Genomic DNA, 21,081 nt, shown 5'->3' with positions numbered 1-21,081 from the left:
AAATTAATATTTTTCCGATTTAAATTTTTTTATTATTTTTATTTTTTAATCGTCAAAATTCAGAAATTTTAGGGCGCGTGAATTATTTAGACCTATTTTTGTTAACATTATCAATAAAGTTGGATGTGCAAGTGTTTTTCTACCTTGACAGTCCGAAATAACCAAGTACTTTTTATTATTTTATGGTTACAAATACGTATTTATATACCTATCAAAACACATGGGAAAATATGTTGGCTTATATGGAGTATATGGGTTTTAAAAATCATTTAATATGGTAAATTGTCTTAAAAAGTCTTCATTTAAAAAACCTTTTTACGTTGGCTATAAAACTGCCTGCACTTAACGTGTCTTTTAACATGGTTTTAAAAGTACCTTCACAGCAGCTTTAAAACCAGTTGCTTAAGAAAACAAAGTTTTAAGAAGGTTTTTATTTTTGGTTTTATTGACCTCTTTCAGAGTGGGCCCTTTTATGCTGAAAGCGGTTTTATTACAACCTTAAGGTTTACTTAAAAACCAAATGGTTTTAATTTTAGTTTTATGCTACAGTTTTAAAGCATCCTTAAAATACTTAATAAACCCGTTCGGTGCTACTTGGGAGGTTACCCCCTCTATAAGCTGCTCAAGCGCTGCAGCAATCCAACTTTGACTTAAATACCCGATGGAGAGAAGATTGGGAAAGTAAGACAAATCCGCATTACCATAGTCTACCAGACATCATAAAAAAACCTGGCGAATTGGAACGTCCCCGTAAGATTTGGTCAGCCCTTAATCGAATTCGAACAAACTGTGGAAGATGCGCCGACTCCCTCTACAGATGGGGTAAACCTCCCTCGCCTTCTTGTGACTGCGGCGCTGCAAGACAGACGATCAGACACATTGTTCAGGACTGCCCACGCAGAGCATACACAGGCGACCCTATAGACTTTTTTATGGCAACCGAAGGGTCAATCGAATATATAAAAAAACTGAACATCTGTTTGTGATGCATTGTATAATGCATAAATCTGAATATATTCTGTGATGTACTTAAGCCATACGCTAAATAAAAATAAAATAAACTTACAATTTACTGGTAATATTGTCAGACAAGTCTTTAAGGGTACTCTAGTTGTCGGACGCACCAGAGTTTAGAAACCTCTATAAGAGGCCTCCAGAAAAGTTTATAAGATGCCTCCCTCCCGAAAAGTTTCCGTATCAGAAAAGTTATCCAACTCGCAACTCAACATAAATAACTGAATAAACTAAGTCTCATGAGGGAGGTTGGGAGGTAAGCATGATTTTTTTAAGTGTGGGTAAAAGGTTTATTAACACCAACGGATAATGCAAAAGCCGTAGATTTAGTGTAAGATGGTCGTAGCCAACATTAGGAGGTCCAGATACTAGATGTAAACCGTTGTGCTGTTCAAAGAGCCATTTAGCGGTTCAACTAAAACGGCAACTGCACTAGGTCAGGGTCAGGCTGCAGATTTGATCATCTGCACGTGATGATCAAAATTTTTGGTTTCTTCATGTTTAAGAAATAGTCATCTAACTTCAATTGAACTCGCAAATCGCCTGAACGAATTCCGTTAATGGACTGGCTTATCATCAGATGAATTATTGTTGCATATTCCGCGCAAGTTCGAGAACGATATCGCCAAATTATCATGGAAGCTACCATCCACGCCTAATATTTGGGCACGGTACTCAAAGAAGAAGAAGAAGTCCTAAATGTGAATGTAAGTAGGTAAACAGTTCATCGACAACTTTAGGAAGCAAATTTATTATCCAGAAAACCAGCATTATGAAAATTAGAATTATGCAAATTGAAATAATGTCTCGAATGAGTCCAGGTTTGGCTTGAGATTACCAGTAAGTCAGTAAAAAATCTGGAGAAAACAATAACAATTTGGCCAATATAACATTGCTGACAGAATAACCTATCGAGCAGGCGATATCAGCTTCAATGACTTAGTCCTTGTGGATGGAGGTTCATGAAAGGAACAAGGTATATAGAATTATCTTGCTAGAATCCTTGCTAGAATCGTCAATGAATACTTAGAAGACATCGGTATTATCCGTATGAATTGGCCAGCTTCTAACTCCGACCTCAATCCAATCGAACATCTATAGCACACATCGGGAAGACGAATGCAAGTTCAGCTATCCCGTTAAAATAGCCCAGTTGGGATAACATTTAACCTTGCATTAGGAGCTGCCCCAAATTTTATTTTTCTAATCTTTAGGGGGGATCAATAGTAGTGTAAATTTAAAATTTCGACTGAATTTCACCGTTGCGTTAGCCGCCATCTTGATTTTAAACGAAAACCGTTTTTGCTCAATATCTCCGCCATTTTCAACTTTTCGACAAAAAATGCAGAAACTAAAATTGTTGAAAATGCGTTTTCTATAATTTCGTTTATCATAATTTGTTTCATGCGGTCGATATTTTCCGAGTTATGGGAGAAAAATAGTGACAGTTAGAACATAATTATTGATTTATTGAATTATATCGTTTATTATTAGTTTTATAACAAATTTGAACCTGTACAAAAATGAAGAGAATTAAATTTTGTACATTTTTGATCTCTTTAAATTTTTTGATAAAATCAATGTTTAAGGTAGTACGTATGCGGTAAAGATGCGAGCGTAAGAGATGATTGATTTTATAGCAATGGTTTTTGTTTAATATCTCCGCCATTTTCAACTTTTCGACAAAAAGTGTAAGGACTGAAATTGTTGCAATTACGATTTACTACAATTTTCTAGAGAACCAGTGGCGGGTCTACGAGGGGGGAATAAGGAAATTCCCCCCAACAGGGTCCAAAATTTCAAAAAATGTTGAAATATTAAAATATGTTAGCTGACATGGAACTTAATTATCGACAAAAAAATTCAACCAATAAAATCCTCTAGTTAATAAAATTAAGTGAATTTAATGCATATTAGTTATTATTTATGTCTTTTATGTACTTAGTTTGGTTAGTGTTTCATTGGAAGTTTCAAAAATTGTATAAAATATAATTTTCTTTATTTTTGTTTATGTACAATTATGTCGTGAAGTTAATAATAAATGAGACAATTTAATAATTATGCTTCCCCTCCGCTTCCAATATTTTTCCCCTTAACTCAGAGAATATTGATCGCACAAAAAAATTGTGGAAAATAAATTGTAGGAAATTGCGTTTCCAACAATTTTAGTTCCTACCGTTTTTGTCGAAAAGTTGAAAATGGCGGAGATATTAAGCAACAACGGTTCTCCTTTAAAATCAATTTGGCGGCTAATGCAACAGCAGAATTCAGTCGAGATTTTAAATTTACACTACTATTGATCTCCCCTAAAGGATAGAATTATAAAATTTGGGGCAGCTAGGAACCCAGATTAAATTCAGTAATTATGCTGCCCCCACCACTTTTTACTATTTTCCCACTTAACTCGGAAAATATCAACCGCATGAAAAAAATTGTTAAAAAGAAATTGTATGAAATCATATTTGGAACAATTTTAGTTGAAAACGGCGTAGATATAGAGCAAAAACAATTGTTACAAAAATCAATCGGGTATTACGCTCGCGCCATTACCGCATACGTACTACCTTAAAAATTAACATTGGCAAAAAATGAAAGAAATTAAAATTGCGTATAATTTAATTCTCTCTATTTTTGTATAGGAACATTTTTGTCGTAAAACTATTAATAAACGAGATAATTCAATAATTATGCTCTAACTGTCACTATTTTCCGCCATAATTCGGAAAATATCGACGGCAGGAAAAAATTGTAACAATAGAAATGATATAAAATCATATTTTCAACAATTTTGGTTGTTATACTATTTGTCGAAAAGTTGAAAATGGCGGAGATATTGAGCACAAACGGTTCTCGTTTAAAATCAAGATGGCGGCAGTCGAGATTTTAAATTTACACTACTATTGACCCCCCCTAAAGATTAGAAAAATAAAATTTGGGGCAGCTCCTAATGCAAGGTTAGGCCTGTTATTCGTCTAACCCGACTGTACTAAAAAAACTTGCTTGAGTTTAGTGCGGCTCCTCAGACAATATAGGGCGAATTGAAGCAACTTTATGTTCCAAGTTTAATTACAACAATGCCAATACGGATGCAGGCTATTATAATGGCCCGAGGAGAAAATACTAGGCATTAATGATAAATGACATAAATATATTTTTTCAAAAAAGCTACCTTTCGTTTTTTTCAATTTTCGAATAATGTCATATGTTTTTAAATAATTTTTTTCGCATAAATTGTGTTTCTTATTTACATTTAATGTTGCTCCTCAAATCTATTCCCGATCTATAAGTGGCATCTATCTCCAAAAATATGTCTTCTTCTCTATAAAATAATTTTTTGTACCTGAGTGTATAATGGACCTTCTAATCATTTATCTGGTATTAGTACATAATATAAATTAAATTCATAACAACTACAGGTTATTATTAATATTAATATATTAATATTTAAAACACAACCACTTTCTCATAAAGTAAATACACCAATATTTGTTAACACTATGTTTATGTAATAGTACCTTTAATTATAGCTTGTTTTGTCAGTTAAATGTTTCTGTACTAATTAGGAAACTCTCACCAAAAATCAACTTGCCTTAAATGTTTAATATTCATAATGTGGTGTGTTCACCTACACAAATTTTAGTTCGTTTTCTATAATGTAACGATCATGTTAATTTCCTGCTCTGCTTATTATATAGAACAAAAATTTAAACAAAAAAATAAATAAAACAATGATATACCTACGAAGATATAAGAAATAAAAACTTTAGATTTTAAAAATTGTAAAAAAAAATAAAATAAAAGTGGGCATTTTTACAGAATAGAAATTAAAACTGTGATCTTCTGACGGACTTCTACAGCACAAATGAAGTGCATACATATTAATAATACTTTCTCCCTCACAAAGAACAACACAAGTATACCTTTGAAAACAGCAGACGACAAAAATATCTATGATCGACTGCATTCTTTCAAATACATTATCTCAAATAGATAGCCCAAATCTTGGATGTAATGATACCAACATCGGCAGAGATAAAAGACTGTCTTCTTCTTCTCGAGCCGTCTCCGCTTTGGAAGTTTGGCAATCATCAGAGCGATTTTTACTTTTGAGACCGCGGCTCTAAATAATTCTACAAACTTTAAGAAGGCAGATCTGAACGAATATGGTATCAATATAAATGGAGAGAAGCTCAGTCATTTGAGATTCGTAGATGACATCGTCCTTATAGCCGATCGTATGGATGATGCAATAATAATGTTGAACAAGTTATATCAGGCTTCCTTAGAGGTCGGACTAAAGATTAATATCAACAAGACGCAAATAATGACTAATCTGATGCTAAATCGTAATATTGTTGTCGATGGAATGGATATTGAGCAGACTGTATCTTATAAGTACTTGGGACATGAAATTCGGTTGGGAAGAGATAACCAGACGTACGAGCTCCCACGTCGCATAGGATTAGCCTGGGCAGCGTTTGGTAAACTGAGCTATGTATTTAAATCGGACTTACCCATATGCCTGCAAAGGAAAATCTTTGACCAGTGTGTATTGCCTGTACTCACTTATGGAGCGGAAACATTAACACTCACAAAAAAGGTAGTGAACAAGATTCGCATAACTCAGAGGGCTATGGAGCGCCAGATGTTGGGTGTCTCACTGAGGGACCGAATCCCAAACGAAGAAATACGTCGTAGAACAAAAACAACGGACGCCGTCGAAAGAATCGCGTCGCTCAAGTGGAATTGGGCAGGACACGCCGCCAGATTGTCAGACAACCGATGGACAAAACGTATTGTCGAGTGAAGACCACGAGAAGAAGCACTACGGAGCAGAGGACGACCACTAATCAGATGCGCTGACGATCTGAAGCGTATTGTAGGCAACTGGATGCAAGCCGCACAAAACAGAGAAAGATGTAAAGAGCTGAGGGAGACCTATGTCGCAGTGGACGAGTACGGGTTGATAATGATGATGACATACAAACCATTTCCTAAGGTTCTTCAGTCATGAGTTACGTCTCCTTCCTATGGATCTTCTTCCCTGGATTTTTCCTTGCATAATGACCTGGAGTATTAGGTATTTATCTCCCCTCATCACATGTCCCATATATCACAGTTTTCTTCTCTTAATTGTTAGAAGTACTTCTCTTTCCTTATCATATGTCTAATTACCTCTACGTTGGTAATTCTATCTACCCATGAGATCTTCAGTATTCTTTGGTACATCCACATGTTGAATGCCTCCAATCTCCTCATGTCAATTTTCTTGAGTATCCATGCTTCTATCCCGGAGTATAATACGGATAGCACATAGCACCTTAACAGTTGTATTTTTAGCTCAAGGTTTAAGTCCCGACAGCAGAGGAGCTGTCATAAGTTAGTATTATGCAAAATTCGAATGAAAATACAGTAGAACGTCGATAATCCGAACCCCGGTAATCCGAAAGTTCGCTAATCCGAGCGCAAAAAAAATTATAAAATTAAAAAAATATGATCGCGGACCGAATTTTTGGATTTAATATAACAATATGGGCAAAATATGACCGCGGATTTTTGTTTTGTTTATGCAGAATACATACAATATACAGGGTGTCCAGAAACTCTACTGACAAACGAAGGCAGGAGATTCCTCAGATAATTTTAAGATAATTTAACCCAATTTACCTAGTCCGAAAATGCTTCCTAAGGGAACTAGAGCTCTTTGAAGATGGCGTCTTGTAATTAGTTTTTTCTTAAATACCTCCAGAACGCTTCTAGTTAGAAAAACGAAAATTGGTACACATATTTATTTTCCAGAGATAAATCGATTCCATCCTAGCACCAGTCATAGGCGTACGTTTTGGGTGGGGCAACGGTTTCTTTGTCGCATAACTTTTTTGTCATTAACTTTTAAGCATTTTTGATACTAGATTATTCAATTGTGAGGTATTCTAGTACTAAAAGGTACTCTTGCTTTAAGTCGGTAGGACACACTGTTTTCTAGAAAAATCGATTTGAAAATTTTTCGTTTCCTGAATTAGAAAAAAAAATTGAAAAAAATTTTCAAAAAAAAACTGTCTATTTTGCCAACTTAAAGCAAGAGTAACTTTGGTTACTAGAATACCTCATGATTTAATAATCTAGTGTCAAAAATTCTTAAAAATTAAAGACAAAAAAGTTATGCGATAAAATAACCGTTGACCTACCCAAAACGGACGCATATGACCGGTATTAGAAATTCGCAATTAATGAAATCGATTCGTCTCTGGAATATAAATAATCGTACCAGTTTTCGTTTTTCTAAATAGTTTTTTTTTTTGAATTTTTTTTTATATTCAAAAAACGAAAAATTTTAAAATCGATTTTTCCGGAAAACAGTGTATCCTATCGTCTTAAAATAAGAGTATCTTTAAGTATTGTGATACCTTACATTTTAATAATACAGACTCAATAATGCTTAAAAATTAAAAGCAAAAAGTTATGCGATAATATAACTGTTGCCCTACCCAAAACGGACGCCTATGACCGGTACTAGAAATTTGCAATAGATGGAATCGATTTATCTCTGGAAGATAAATATGTGTACCAATTTTCGTTTTTCTAAATAGAAGCGTTCTGGAGATATTTAAGAAAAACTAATTACCAGACGCCATCTTCAAATAGCTCTAGCTCCTTTAGGAAGCATTTTCGGACTAGATGAATTGAGTTAAATTGTCTTAAAATTATCTGAGGAATCTCCTGTCTTCGTTTGTCGGTAGAGTTTCTGGACACCCTGTATTTGTTTATTATGCAGGTGTTTTATTCCTTGTAACTAAAACGTATGTACATGTACTTATGTAGTATGTTTATATGTATTTGATAATTCGAACTACCCCTGTACCAATTAGTTCGGATTATCGACGCTCTACTGTACATACATATTATGATATGTAACATATCATAATAATAAAATTGCAGAAAACACCTCAAAGATGAAAGTTTAAAAACTTGCAGGACGACACAACCAGGTATTTATACCAAAAAAGAATAACAGAGAAATGCAGAAATACATAATATTATATCATTCAAAGTCATGAAGCCGAGAAAAGGTGGGCAAAAATTAAGGCAAACATCTTAGACTTGCTAAAGAATCTCAAGTCGAAAGAAAGATAAATAAAGGCAAGTCTCTCTCAAAGCGAACAACTCCGTGGTTCTGTACAGATGTGAAAGAAAAATCCAAGGGAAATAAAATAGCTTACCTGAAGTACATGTCAAACAAGACACAACAAACGTATGAAGAATTTAATGCGACCGCTGGGAACGCTTCTCAAAAATAACTGTAGCACGATTTTTATGGTTCACAAAAAGAAATACTAGTAGGTAGGTATGGCGCTTTATAATAGGTCAAACAGCGAACGTAAAGGAGTTAATAGAATCAAAACAAATCGAAAAGGATGCATGGATTGGCCAACTTATAAAATTATGTACAGAAGAACAACAAATAACGTTGGAACCATAAACACCGAAAATTACCATAAACAAAGGGGTTCGCATAGCAAGCATGAGGAACAAAACACTTTAAAACCTAAAAATAGAGAAGAGCTGCAGGTAAAAATGGGATACCAAATGAATCGTTGAAATGTGGGGGAGCTGCAATGACGGATCAACTGAGAACATGATTATAAGACACAATAAAATACAAGAAGAATGTAGAAGAAACGAGATAACCGGATTATTCAAAAAGGGTGGTATGAAACAACCAGAAAACTATAAAGTATTTACAATTTGCTAAATACTATCCTGAATCTTACCACTAAAATTTTACAAGAACGAATAAATCAGCTCATAAACTAAGCAGATGAGCAAAAAGGTTTTCCTACAGGAAGATCGTGTAAAGATGCAATATTCGTAGACCAGGGCATTTAGCACTAAAAACAACCGAATAAATCGATTTTTAAATACAGCACCTATATTTATATGTAGATATGTACAACTTCTTTAATAATTGCGTTCAGGATAATGTCTGGAAAAATTTCTACGACAGAAAAATGGGTGAAAATGTATAATTGCATTTTAAAGTGCATAAAATGCTTGCGAAAGTTCATAAACAAGGGCGTAACAGAGGCCCCCGCAGCATGAAGCTTGCGGAGCGCCCAATATGTCAGGGGCCCCATCTTGTCATCTTATATAATAATATGTAAAAATGTGTTACTGTCATATTATTTTAAACATACATACGCAACGTTTTTTAAGCAATGCTATATTGAAATTGAAGTTGACCATCAGATAGACATGTATTAAGAAAATTGTACATATAGTCGCTAATAGTTAGTAGTGCACGAAAAAAGTTGTTCATATTTATTCATACTGTGGGTATTTCTGACCACTCACTTATTACTGCTCACATTCAATTTAATCTAACACCACTTTGCAAAAATAATCTCGTAACGTATGCCACTACTGATTTCTTTACTGTTAATTTTGTTTTGTCACAGATAGACTGGCAATCTATTTTTCTTAATCACCCAGATCCATCGTCAATGTGGGACTCTTTTCTTCATACTGCTACTAAAACAATTTCTGATAATACAACTGAACGACAAATATACAAAAATCGATTAAAACCTTGGATTAACCTCTCAGCTATCCGCTTAATTCGACATAAACGAAAGCTTTGGCGAACGTATAAACTTACTGGTTCCCTGTATGATTTTCTCGCTCACCGTAATTTTTCTAACAGAGTCAAACAATCGTTGCTAAAACTAAGAACAGAATATGAAGAATCTATCATATCTAGTGGTAACAGTAAAAAAATTTATCGGTACATTCGCACATCTTTATCTTCTAAAGTCTCCATACCATTACTTCAAAAAGATGATGGGTCCATATGTTCTTCTAATAATGAATCTTCGGAATGTTTATCCTTATTTTTTTTTCAGGTTTTTACAGACGAACCAAATGACACCATTCCTCAAATAATGAGTCCACGTCTCCTTACAACTCTTGATAATATCTCTTTCACTCCAGATGTTATTAAACAACATTTGTCGAAACTACGCAATAATTCATCACCTGGATTAGATGGACTAACTTCTTTTTTCCTTAAACAGTGTGCAGAGTCTGTAGCCATACCTATATCCTTTATAATGAATACTTCTTTTAATCAGGGTTCTCTTCCCTCGTCATGGAAATTGGCTTCGGTTACTCCTATATTCAAGAAAGGAAATAAACTTGACTGCAATAATTATCGTCCAATCAGCCTAGTTCCTATTGTCGGCAAGGTCATGGAATCCATTATTTCTGAAGCTATGTCTGAATTCCTACTTCAAGAAAATGTCATCCCTCACCAGCAGCATGGTTTTATCAAGGGTCGTTCAACGATCACAAACTTACTTCATTGTATAAGTGACTGGTCTTCATCTTTAAACAATCGACATCCTGTTGATGTAGTCTATTTAGATTTCTCCAAAGCTTTCGATCGTGTTCCCAAACGTCGATTACTAGCTAAATTGGATCACTATGGTATCCGCGGAAAGTTAAACTTTTGGATTCAAAATTTTCTATCAGACAGGTACTTCCGAGTTCGTGTTGGGGAAGCTTATTCACTGGACAAACCAGTCTCAAGAGTGGAGTTCCACAAGGATCAGTACTTGGACCACTACTATTTTGTATATACACTAGTGATCTTCCTCTTGTTGTATCCAGTAAGGTTTCCATTTACGCAGATGATACTAAATTATATGTGAATCCAGTTATTGACCAACATGTTCTTCAAACCGACCTTGACGCAATATTCAAATGGTCCTCAGAGTGGTTACTTCCACTGAATATTGAAAAATGCGTCATACTACATATTGGCAAAAATAACCCATTACTACCGTACTTTATTAATGGGCATCCCATAGAGTCAGTAACCTCCCACAAAGATCTTGGAGTGATAGTTAACAGTAACTTAAATTGGTCTGACCATATAGTGTCCGTGTGTAAACGTGCAAATTCTAAACTGTTTCTAATCCGCAAATGTTTTACACGAATATCTCTAACCTCAATGAGTAAACTTTACTCTATATACGTCAGACCTATTCTTGAGTTTGCAGGACCAGTGTGGAGTCCAGATCTTAACCGTGATAAAGTCTTACTTGAAAATGTTCAACGTAAAGCCACAAGACTGGCATTTGGCCGTGTAAGACCTAATTATGAAGACAGACTATCCTTGGCTCATCTAACAACATTTGAACATCGACGTCTTCGAGGTGACCTAATTATATCCTTCCGTATTTTAAAATATAATTTTGGAAACCTTAACACAATATTTACGCTAAATCTAGACGAACGATTAAGAGGTCATCGATATAAATTAAAGAGGGAACAGACGACAACAAGATCCAGAATGAACTTTTTACCAAACAGAATATTTAACATCTGGAATAACTTAGATGAAGACACCATATCGGCAACTAGTGTTAACATTTTTAAAAATAGACTTGATAATTCTTTATTTTCTTTCCAAGACTAAATAATTTTAGGACGGCATTATTTATTGTTTCAAAATTTTGTTTGAAATTGTAATCTTTAAAATTTTTATTAGTTTTATAACGATATTTTTCTTTGTTTTGAACATTATGGGAGCTTTACAGGATTGAATTGTTTTAGGGCGACATTGTTTTATTGTTTCAATATTTTTATTTGATGTTTGTTAATTTTTAACTTTATTCTTAATTTGTATTAGTTGTAAAATGATATTTCTCTTTGTTTTTGGGCATAATAGGAGCTCGCTCCTCTGCCCTTATTTGATTTATAATAATAATAATAATAATAATAATAATATCATACTATGTAATAATGTAATCGTTTATTGATTTTCTTTCTATTTTATTCTATTCCACTAAAGATGAAAACTGTAAGTTATCATAAACCATCATAAACACAGTTCATGAATAATAGCCCAATAAATGACCGTTTTGGAGTTTGATCAGCGTTACGACGTATTTGCTTGACAATTTGCGAAAATTCAAGACCCGAAGGGAAGTAAAATAATGTCAAAGTGTCACGAGGGCCAAACAAATCGGTAATTTTTAAATACTTCAGTGTAATTCGGTAAGATTATTTCATGAATAAAACTGTTTTTTTAAATCATTTTAACTAATATGTTCTTGATATATTCGCCTGAATATTTGCTAAACTTGTTCATGGTGTTCTATTTGACAAGTTGTAAAACATTAATTGTCATTAATGTCACTGAATGTTCATTTTAGCGTAGCAACGAAGGACATCTGACGTAATACTTGACGACGGGAAATTATCGAAAAAAATTTTCGCTGTAATTTTTATTCTTGTAGGTTTCTATTGGTCAGAATCCCTATGAATGAAATAATCGAAAAAATATTTTAGCAAAAATGTAGCTTATAAAAGAAATCGACACAGTAAAAGCAACGTTGTATTCGTAAAAATAGTTTTTATTCGTCCAACTTCAAATCGAATACTTCAACGTGAAATACCCAAAAAAAATGAAGCACTTTTCGAGGAAAACTCATTAAAACTTTTTTGAAATGTTTAAAAACAAGCTTTATTTTTATTTTTTATAGAATCTTTTTGTATAACGTTTCATCGCAAGCTTCTAGCATCAAAACTAAGCGAGCGAGTTCAAAATAAAGTTGGCCCCTTTTTTGCTAAAAAAAAAACCGTGAGAATATCTTCCTATTTCGCACCCCAAATAAAATTAATCGTTAGCGCTTTACTATTTTCACGGTTATTTCACGTTGAAATATTCGATTTGGAATTTGGCTAATAATAACAACTTTTCATGAGCTACAATTTTGCTTTTACTGGTTCAATAGACTTAATTTTTATAATTTTTTATAAGCTACATTTTTCTTAAGAACATTTTTTTTCGATCAAATACATACTTACTTTTTGAGTTATTTACAACCATCTGAAAACATGTTTTTTTTTGTTAAACAATAAACATTTTCACTAGTAGATAACTTAAAAAGTACTGACTTGACTACTTCGGTGGTGACACTGAAAATTACACATATAATCGGTTCGCTAAACTCAGACACAACTGACTAGAGATTTTAGTAGGTAATTTTTTTGTTTTTGGCCAATTTTGCCAAAATTGGCAAAATTACTAACTATTTAGTAATTATTGATTATTTTTTGCCAATTTTTTAAAATTGGCAAAATGACTTACTAAAATCACTAGCCAGTTGTGTCTGAATTTAGCGAACCGACTATATAAGTTTTTGTTACACATGTCGTATTTAGTCATTTTTTAAGGGGGGCCCCATTTCTAATTATGCGGGGGGCCCTAACGGATTTTGTTACGCCACTGTTCCTAAACATGTCAAAGGAAGCATATTAAGGGCCAGATTTTGTTACTCGGGGAGTATTTGGGACCGCTGAACGTATTTTGGGACGACTATGGTATCAGAACCTTCGGAGCACCTGGTACCCAGGGTCACTACTAAGGTACGTCATCTGGAGGTCCGAGGATTGTCGACATTAAATTGATGTAAACAGATTACTTGGAGGTTTTTGGAGTCACTGAATACGAATACGCCATCAAAACCGACCCTCGGAGCACCTGATGCCCAGTGTCACTGTTAAGTCACATCATCTTCTGGAGTTTCGAGGGTTTTCTGCATTAAATTGATGCAAACATATTACTCGCAAGATTTTTGGAGTTGCTGAAAACGAATACGGCATCAGAACCGACACCCGGATCACCTGGTGTCTAGGGTCACGTCATCTTCTAAAGTTTCGAGGGATTTCGACACTAAATGAATGCAAACATATTACACGAGAGGTTTTTGGGGTTACTGAACACAAATACTCCATCAGAATGGACCCCCGGAGCACCTGGTGCCCACGGTCACTAGCTAAAGTTATCTTCTGGGGTGTCGAAGGTTTTCGGCTTGAATGCATGCAAATAGATTACTAGGCGGTGGTTTTTGAGGTCGCTGAATACGAATACCCCATCGAAATCGACCTTCAGACCATCTAGTGCCCAAGGTCACTGCTAAGCCATGTTATCTTCTGGAATTTGGACGGTTTTTGAGCACTAGGTGCACAGGGAGATTGGTTATGGTGGCGTATTCTTGTACAGAGACCCCAAAATAATACAGCGAGTAATCTGTTTTCATCAATTTAGTGCCAAAAACACTCGAAACTTCAGATGACGTTCGTTAGCAGTGAACCTGGCTACCAAGTGCACTTATGGTCGGTTCTGATGGCTTATTCGTCTTCAGCGACTCAAAAAACTCGAGTAATAAAATGTAATAACAAAATACATTTATTTTGACATGTTTATGCAATTTTGGACGCATTTTATGCACTTTAAAATGCAACTATGCATTTTCACCCATTTTTCTATAGTAGACTTTTTTCCTGACATAATCCTGACACAATGCAAAAATTTGGAAGTTTCTAGGTGATGTATTTAAAAATCGATTTATTTTGTGCTAAGTGGCCTGCAGTGGAATTACGAACACTCGATACGAATAATATTCGCCATGTTTTACCATAGGGCCTTACGGTAAAACATGGCGGATACGATTCGTATCGAGTGTTCGTAAAGTGAGTAAAGTAAAAATTCCTTAAAGTTATTGGGTATTATTTTATCAGTGTTGATGGCATGGATGATTCTATTATAACTATTTTAATAATATAAGTAAAAAATACGTTATCTTATAGGTATCTATGTATATTATAATGTAACTGTTTCATAAATACTTAGTTATTATTTTATAATAATAACCTATTTTACAGGTAAATACCTAAAATATATACTTAATTAAAGAATATTTTTTTTAGGTCGAAATGGAGAAAAGGTTATTGCTCCTGTTGGTCAACGTACTGTTTGTAGCAACAGCCCAAGACGGTTTTTTCAAAAACTCGATCTATGAAGATTTGTTCGGTTTCGTTAAGTACCCTGTACTAGCAGGAAATGGGTAAGTTTCTTTATAATTTCTAAAAAATTAAAATGTACATAATAGTACGGGAGCATTGGATGCTAAATTTACAGTTACTAAAGCGTCATGGCGACATATTGGTTTGTAAAGATTATCTCCTAAAGCCATTAGGACATTAGGTCCTAAAACCGAAAAAAGGTAACTTTTCGTAATTCGAAAAAAATCTCTCGAATAAAAGTTACTTATTTTTATGTAAGGAATCCCTATATCCAATAAAAAATGGGGGTCGCCATTTAAGACGTACCCCCACCTCCGTGGGAGTACGTCTTTGGTGTCATTCCATATATTTTTAAAAAATATTAAACACCTATTTTTCAGTTCTTCGAGCTGATGAAATTTCCTGACGCCCCGCTCCAGGGCCGTCTTAACCATACACGGCACTGGGGTGCAAGACTCATCTTTGCGCCCCCTTATGTCAGAAGATTATATCGATGGCCTAGCGTGCAAATGTGCTAAGTGCTAATTTGTTGGTTTTCCAATAATTGAAAATTAAGCTTTTAAATCTTATTAAAATTATAGTTTTTATCATGTACCTATTAATAATTGCTCACATATTTTGTAACATCTGAAGACCTTTTGTAAGTTCTAAATAGCCTTAAAATGTTAGCGGGTCCCGAAATAATAATAATAATAATAATAATAATTGTTGCTGTTACTTAACACCTTTGTAGTACCAAAATTTTTTTTAAGGAAGTTAATACCACATTGAAAAAAAAAATAATTATTTTTATTGACACAAATACAAAAAATAATACTCTATCAAAGGCAAAGTAAAAAATCCTAAACTAATATTTTTACCGGATATTTATAGAGAATTGTCTAATCTGAAATATCAGACTCTTCATTTCGACTTGGAATATTGTTAGTTGACACTGGAATGTCTTTTATAAACTGGGAGTATTCATCGGGAATAACTTTAGAATTTAAACGATATTCCAAATCTTTTTTCTTTTTATGTGAAACTGGTAGTCTTGTCAAATACTTTTGGTTTAGTTCAAGGTTTGTGCTTGTTCTTTTTCTTCCAGCATTTCCCTTACAATTTACTTCTATTTCTTCAAAATTTTCTTGAAATAAACAGTATTTATATTGTATTATATATGCTTTCTCTTTGTCAAATCTCAACCATTTAATATTTAGCCAATTCACTTTTTCTTTTTTTTTTGTGTTCATGGTTGTGTTAAAAACATAATTATTTACCAGGTTTTGTAAATCAAAAAAATCATTAAATTTCATGTTTTCCACAATGTATTGTCTTGGTCTTATTCTAGAGGCCGGAACTAGCAGACACCACTGGCGAGTTGAGTAAATTTTTCTATGGCGCTTAGCTCGTTCAATTGTGGCATGCATTGAGTCGGCCTCCAGATAGGAATGTCCCGACTCCATGAACATCAGGTCAAAAATTTTTAGGTGGTTGATGTGACTTACTGAATATAACATTGCGGCCGCAACATTTTTATTTCTGTTTTGGCCGCTACAGGTATCTGAAAATGATGCAACGTGGCAAACTGTATCAGGTAAGCTTTTGATGTATTTCAAAAGGCAAGTACCTATCTCTGCACTACCTTTATTTCCATGGTTCTCATCCCAGATGAAACAATACCCATCCAACGTAGCGGCATCGTAGATTGTGAAGTTATATACATTAAGTTTATGTTTATAATAAATTTGACTGTCTCCTGCATGTGGTATAGGTAAGATCGCCTGAAGGTCAAAATTAATGGAGCGAAAAGTTTTGCCATGTTCGTTTGCAGCCCTCTTTTTATCTTCGGATTTCATAGTCATCGATTCTTGTTCTCTTTTTTGTGTTTGTTATACTCTTCTGTTAGCGGTTCTTTGTTTGTGGCCTGATGGTATGCATTGCATTGTGAGCACTGATCCTTTTTTGGAACATGAAAAGTTAATGCTGGCTCAAACTCATGAAATATTTTTCTAGGGTTCCACATTGATTTTCAAGAGCATTTTTTAATATGCGAATGGTTCTGGAACTCATTATCACTAATTAAACTGCTAACAATCAAGACCACTATTTTTCTTAACGTTTACCGACAAATTTCACGTAATCTAACCTCACTTTTAATTGTGTTAGGTGTAGCACAAATGTGTTAAGTAATTAACTCTGAAGGTTTCACGAATCTCGATTAGTAGTACAAATGTTCTAAGTGCACTTGACACATAAGTTGTAGAAACCTGCAGGTGCGTAGTACTTATTCCTTTTGAAAGATGGCGCTAGAAAAAAATATGGACATATTTTACTTACCACATGTGTTTGCAAGATAATAATGTCTTAGGCGGTTTAGGTGTGCCAAATAACACGTTTTGACCAAAATTGGTACTTAGCACCTTTGTACACTAGACCATCGATATAGGTTATAGGTACGATAAAATTAAAACTAATTATGTTGGCTTTCTTTATTTATACAGGGTGGGCCAAAGAAAACAGCCCACCTCGATATTTGGCAGTAGCTATTAGATTTTAAGGAAATGCCGGAACAGGTCGATTTTTATTTTTAAATTACAATTTTTTGATATATATTTCATACTAGTGACGTCATCCATCTGGGCGTGATGATGTAATCGATGATTTTTTTAAATGAGAATAGAGGTCGTGTGTGGTAGCTCATATGAAAGGATGTTCAATGCTCTATTCAGAAATATAAACATTAATATCATTATTTATACAGGGTGGACAAAAAAATAATTTTTGAATTAAATTAATTGACAGAAAAAGAAGAATCTATGTAATTTATTTAACTCAAAATACATTTTATTGCTGCAGAAAATAGAAAAACATGTTTATTTGGCAAATAAACATTGCTTTTCGCTTAAATTAAATGTTCAAACTGCTAAGAGGTAGGTGGGAGGCTGTTTGTGATTTCATTTTGTTTTGTCAAAGCGAAATTTGTTTCGCTTCAGAGGAAACAGTAGCGATCAACAGGTAGCAATAAACGCGTTCCAAGATTGCGGCTCTAATTTTGAATATTTTGTCGAGATATTTGGCACACATATTCGTAATATAATAAAGAATGGCGGTACAGAGCCCAATTTCAGAAATATGTTAGTATGTGGAAATTACTCTACAACTAAATAAAATATTGAAAAAAGGAGCCTGTACCGCCATTAAGAAAGACAAAAAAATACACTTTCTTCAAATAAACTTTTTTACCCCATGCCTAGATTTTGTGTAATCTTGGAACTACTAAAAATCGATTTTTTTATAACAAGAAATCGAACGTCACTGACTTGGCAACATTTCGCGTCTATGTGTATAAAAATTATTGTTTTTGATAGTATAAACGTCACTGTCAGTGTCGAATTACCGACGCAGTGTTGCCTCACTTTTGAAAGTTCGCAGAACTTTCGCAATATTGGACCGCGTTTGTTGCCACCTGTTGATCGCTACTGTATCACCTTCATAACAAAAAATGATTATTTATTATTGTTTTTTATTAGATATTTCATGCAAATACCTTTCTAAATACCTATCTTAACATAAAATTTTCACCCATTTTGGTTTATTTTTATAAATATCTATTTATTAATAATAAAATCGTTTTCTATTACTTCCATTTAGCGCGACTATGATATTGTCAAAATATTAATCTTAGATAATGTCAAAGATTACCACTGTTGCCAAAGTTTATGATACTATCTCCCGAAGTTATATTTTGTTGCTACCTGTTGATCGCTAGATACTGTTTACTCTAAAATCAATTAATTTAATTAATATGAAAATACATACACAAATTAATTCTTTGACAAGGTTGTCAAAACCAAACTTTCAATATAATTAGTTAGCATGACGACGATCTTGATTTCCATGACGATGATTCAAAACGACTGTTATTGTCTGCCGATTTGACTTTCGAATATTATGTCAAAATAATTTTATTTCATCGAATTGTCGCGTTAATTTCATTAAAACAGGAACACAATAAGATACATTTGAAATAAAATAGTAAATAATATCTAAATATTAGTTTATTGCATGTATTATAATTATTTTAAGGCCATATTAAAATATCTACACGCGTGCGGAAAAGTAAAACGCGTGCGGAAAAATAAAACGCTTGCTGAAAAGTGAAACTTTCTAAACTAAAACGCGTGCGCGAAAGTAGACATTTTTGCACGCTCGTAGAAAAAAATTATTATGTTCATGTTAAATCAAAACGAAACAAAACAAAATTACACTGTAGGTACCTACCTACAAATAATATACATTAGATCAGTGGTTCTCAATCTGTGGTACATGTACCACTGGTGGTACATTTCATTTTTTGAGGTGGTACACAAAACGTAAAAACAGCCAAAATCAGCACCACTATTATAGTTAATTAGATCACCTAGTTAGATATGTATTTCAGTTAGGTGGTACCAAAAAAAAAATAAAAAGTATTTGGTGGTACATGACACAAAAAGATTGAGAACCGCTGCATTAGATGTTCAACATGCATGTAGGTAAGTATATAGTTTAAATACTTTTGGTAAAAGGTGGTACTTTTCTTTGAAATATCATTAAATCATAGAAATTGTAATAATGGTTGTTAATAGTTTCCTAACTAATATGTCTTATATAAATTGTACACGAGTCTTCGATTTGTTTTTAAGTAGATTTTGCCTTTTTCGGACAATACTTTCACTAGAGTAAACATTAAACACATATCTGTATATTTTCAAATTAAAATAATTAAAAAACATTATGCAAGACCGTGTACTTTTTTCACTTAGTGCTGTTTTATATAATCGTCACAACAGCTTACTATGCTAAGTATCAAAGATAAGTTGGAAAGCAAGAAAACTTAATTAGAAATAAAATCGCCATAATGACGACAAAACTAGCAATCCTTAAAACATACATTAGAGATGATGAAATCAGAATCTTACTAAACTTGCGTTTAAAATACAGGATATTGTTTTGTAGGTGCTACAGTCTTTAGGTAATTACTTACCGTGTAATCCAGTGCCGGTTTATCCACTGGGCGCTTGGGGCGGGCGCCCAGGGGCCCGTTTCTTTTAATTAAAAAAAAGTAAAGTCGCTAAATAATTTACATATTCTCCGAAAAAAGTCTCATACGCAGAGACGCCAATACGCTGCAAACGCCTTTTTGTAGCCTAGCCCCAGAGAGGCCCCGTGTCAGTGTTTGTGGCGGGGCCCTTTTCCAAAAATTACAGAAAGTTGTCAGATTTCGCCATGTCATTGATTAAAAATTACCCAGGTAGTGGGTAAAAAGTGTGTAAGTTATTAATCAATGGCCATGTCTCGAATTGTATCCAAAATAATCGCACAAACGGAGTTTTTTTAGTTTCTAATAATTTCATTTTGAATTTTGGGGCTTAAATAATAATTTATCTCACTTTTCGGCTTTAAAATAAGTTGTTTAAAATAGGAATAAAATAATTCCTTTTAAAATAGTTAAACGAAAGACAAAAATGGATATACATAAATCTAATTTATAGATAAAGAATAGATTATTCTCGAAAATGCCAATACTCAAACAATAGGTACACACTTTTTCAAACATTCAAAAGTAAAGCGATTACAAAAATTGCAATTTGGCATTATACAGCGGCCTCTAAGGATAGCACTTCACTTGCGATTTGTAGTCGCAGCGACAAAAAAATCGCTGTCGCAGAAAATCTAGAGTCTAGAAAATTAGTCGCTGTTTTCAGAATCGCGAATTGAATGTTACAAGGATGTAACATCAGCTTTTAGATGTTTTTTTAATCTAGAGATAAAGGAGAAGTCAAGACGTCAATTAATACTTTATGCGAGAAACATAAAAACGATGTTGATCAAACCAAAGAGAACTTGCATAATGAAATTACCCATTTTGTAACGTTATGCTAAAATTTGAATAAACATCATACAATTTATTTGATTCTTCCAGGATGTAAAAGCAACATTTCCCAATATTTTAACTTTACTGCAAATTTATTTGACGATACTAATTTCTAATGCGTCAGGCGAGCGGCCTTTTTCGGCTTTAAAAAGAATAAAAACCTATTTAAGGTCAAATTTGTGTCAAGAAAACTTAGACGCATTATCACTATTGTAATATAGACAATGAAGAACTCGAGAAACTGAATTGTGATAATATTATATGGCAGTTTGCGAATGCCAAGTCAAGAAAAAAAG

The 21,081-nt window shown here is 33.7% G+C and overlaps 1 protein-coding gene across 1 annotated transcript in view; it reads left to right on the top strand.

The window, feature by feature from the left end:
• LOC114329096 (peroxidase-like) overlaps positions 1–21,081 on the top strand; it is a 96,441-nt gene that overhangs the window by 11,524 nt on the left and 63,836 nt on the right. Inside the window, exon 2 of the mRNA XM_028278109.2 lies at positions 14,791–14,927. Within this exon, the coding sequence (XP_028133910.2) occupies positions 14,797–14,927 (131 nt within the window). The 5' untranslated portion in view covers positions 14,791–14,796. The remainder of the gene's footprint in view (positions 1–14,790; positions 14,928–21,081) is intronic.

The sequence above is a fragment of the Diabrotica virgifera genome, chromosome 1 (assembly GCF_917563875.1).
Source record: "Diabrotica virgifera virgifera chromosome 1, PGI_DIABVI_V3a".
Classification (NCBI taxonomy): Eukaryota; Metazoa; Arthropoda; class Insecta; order Coleoptera; family Chrysomelidae; genus Diabrotica; species Diabrotica virgifera.
This window is presented reverse-complemented; position numbering and strand designations above follow the sequence as displayed.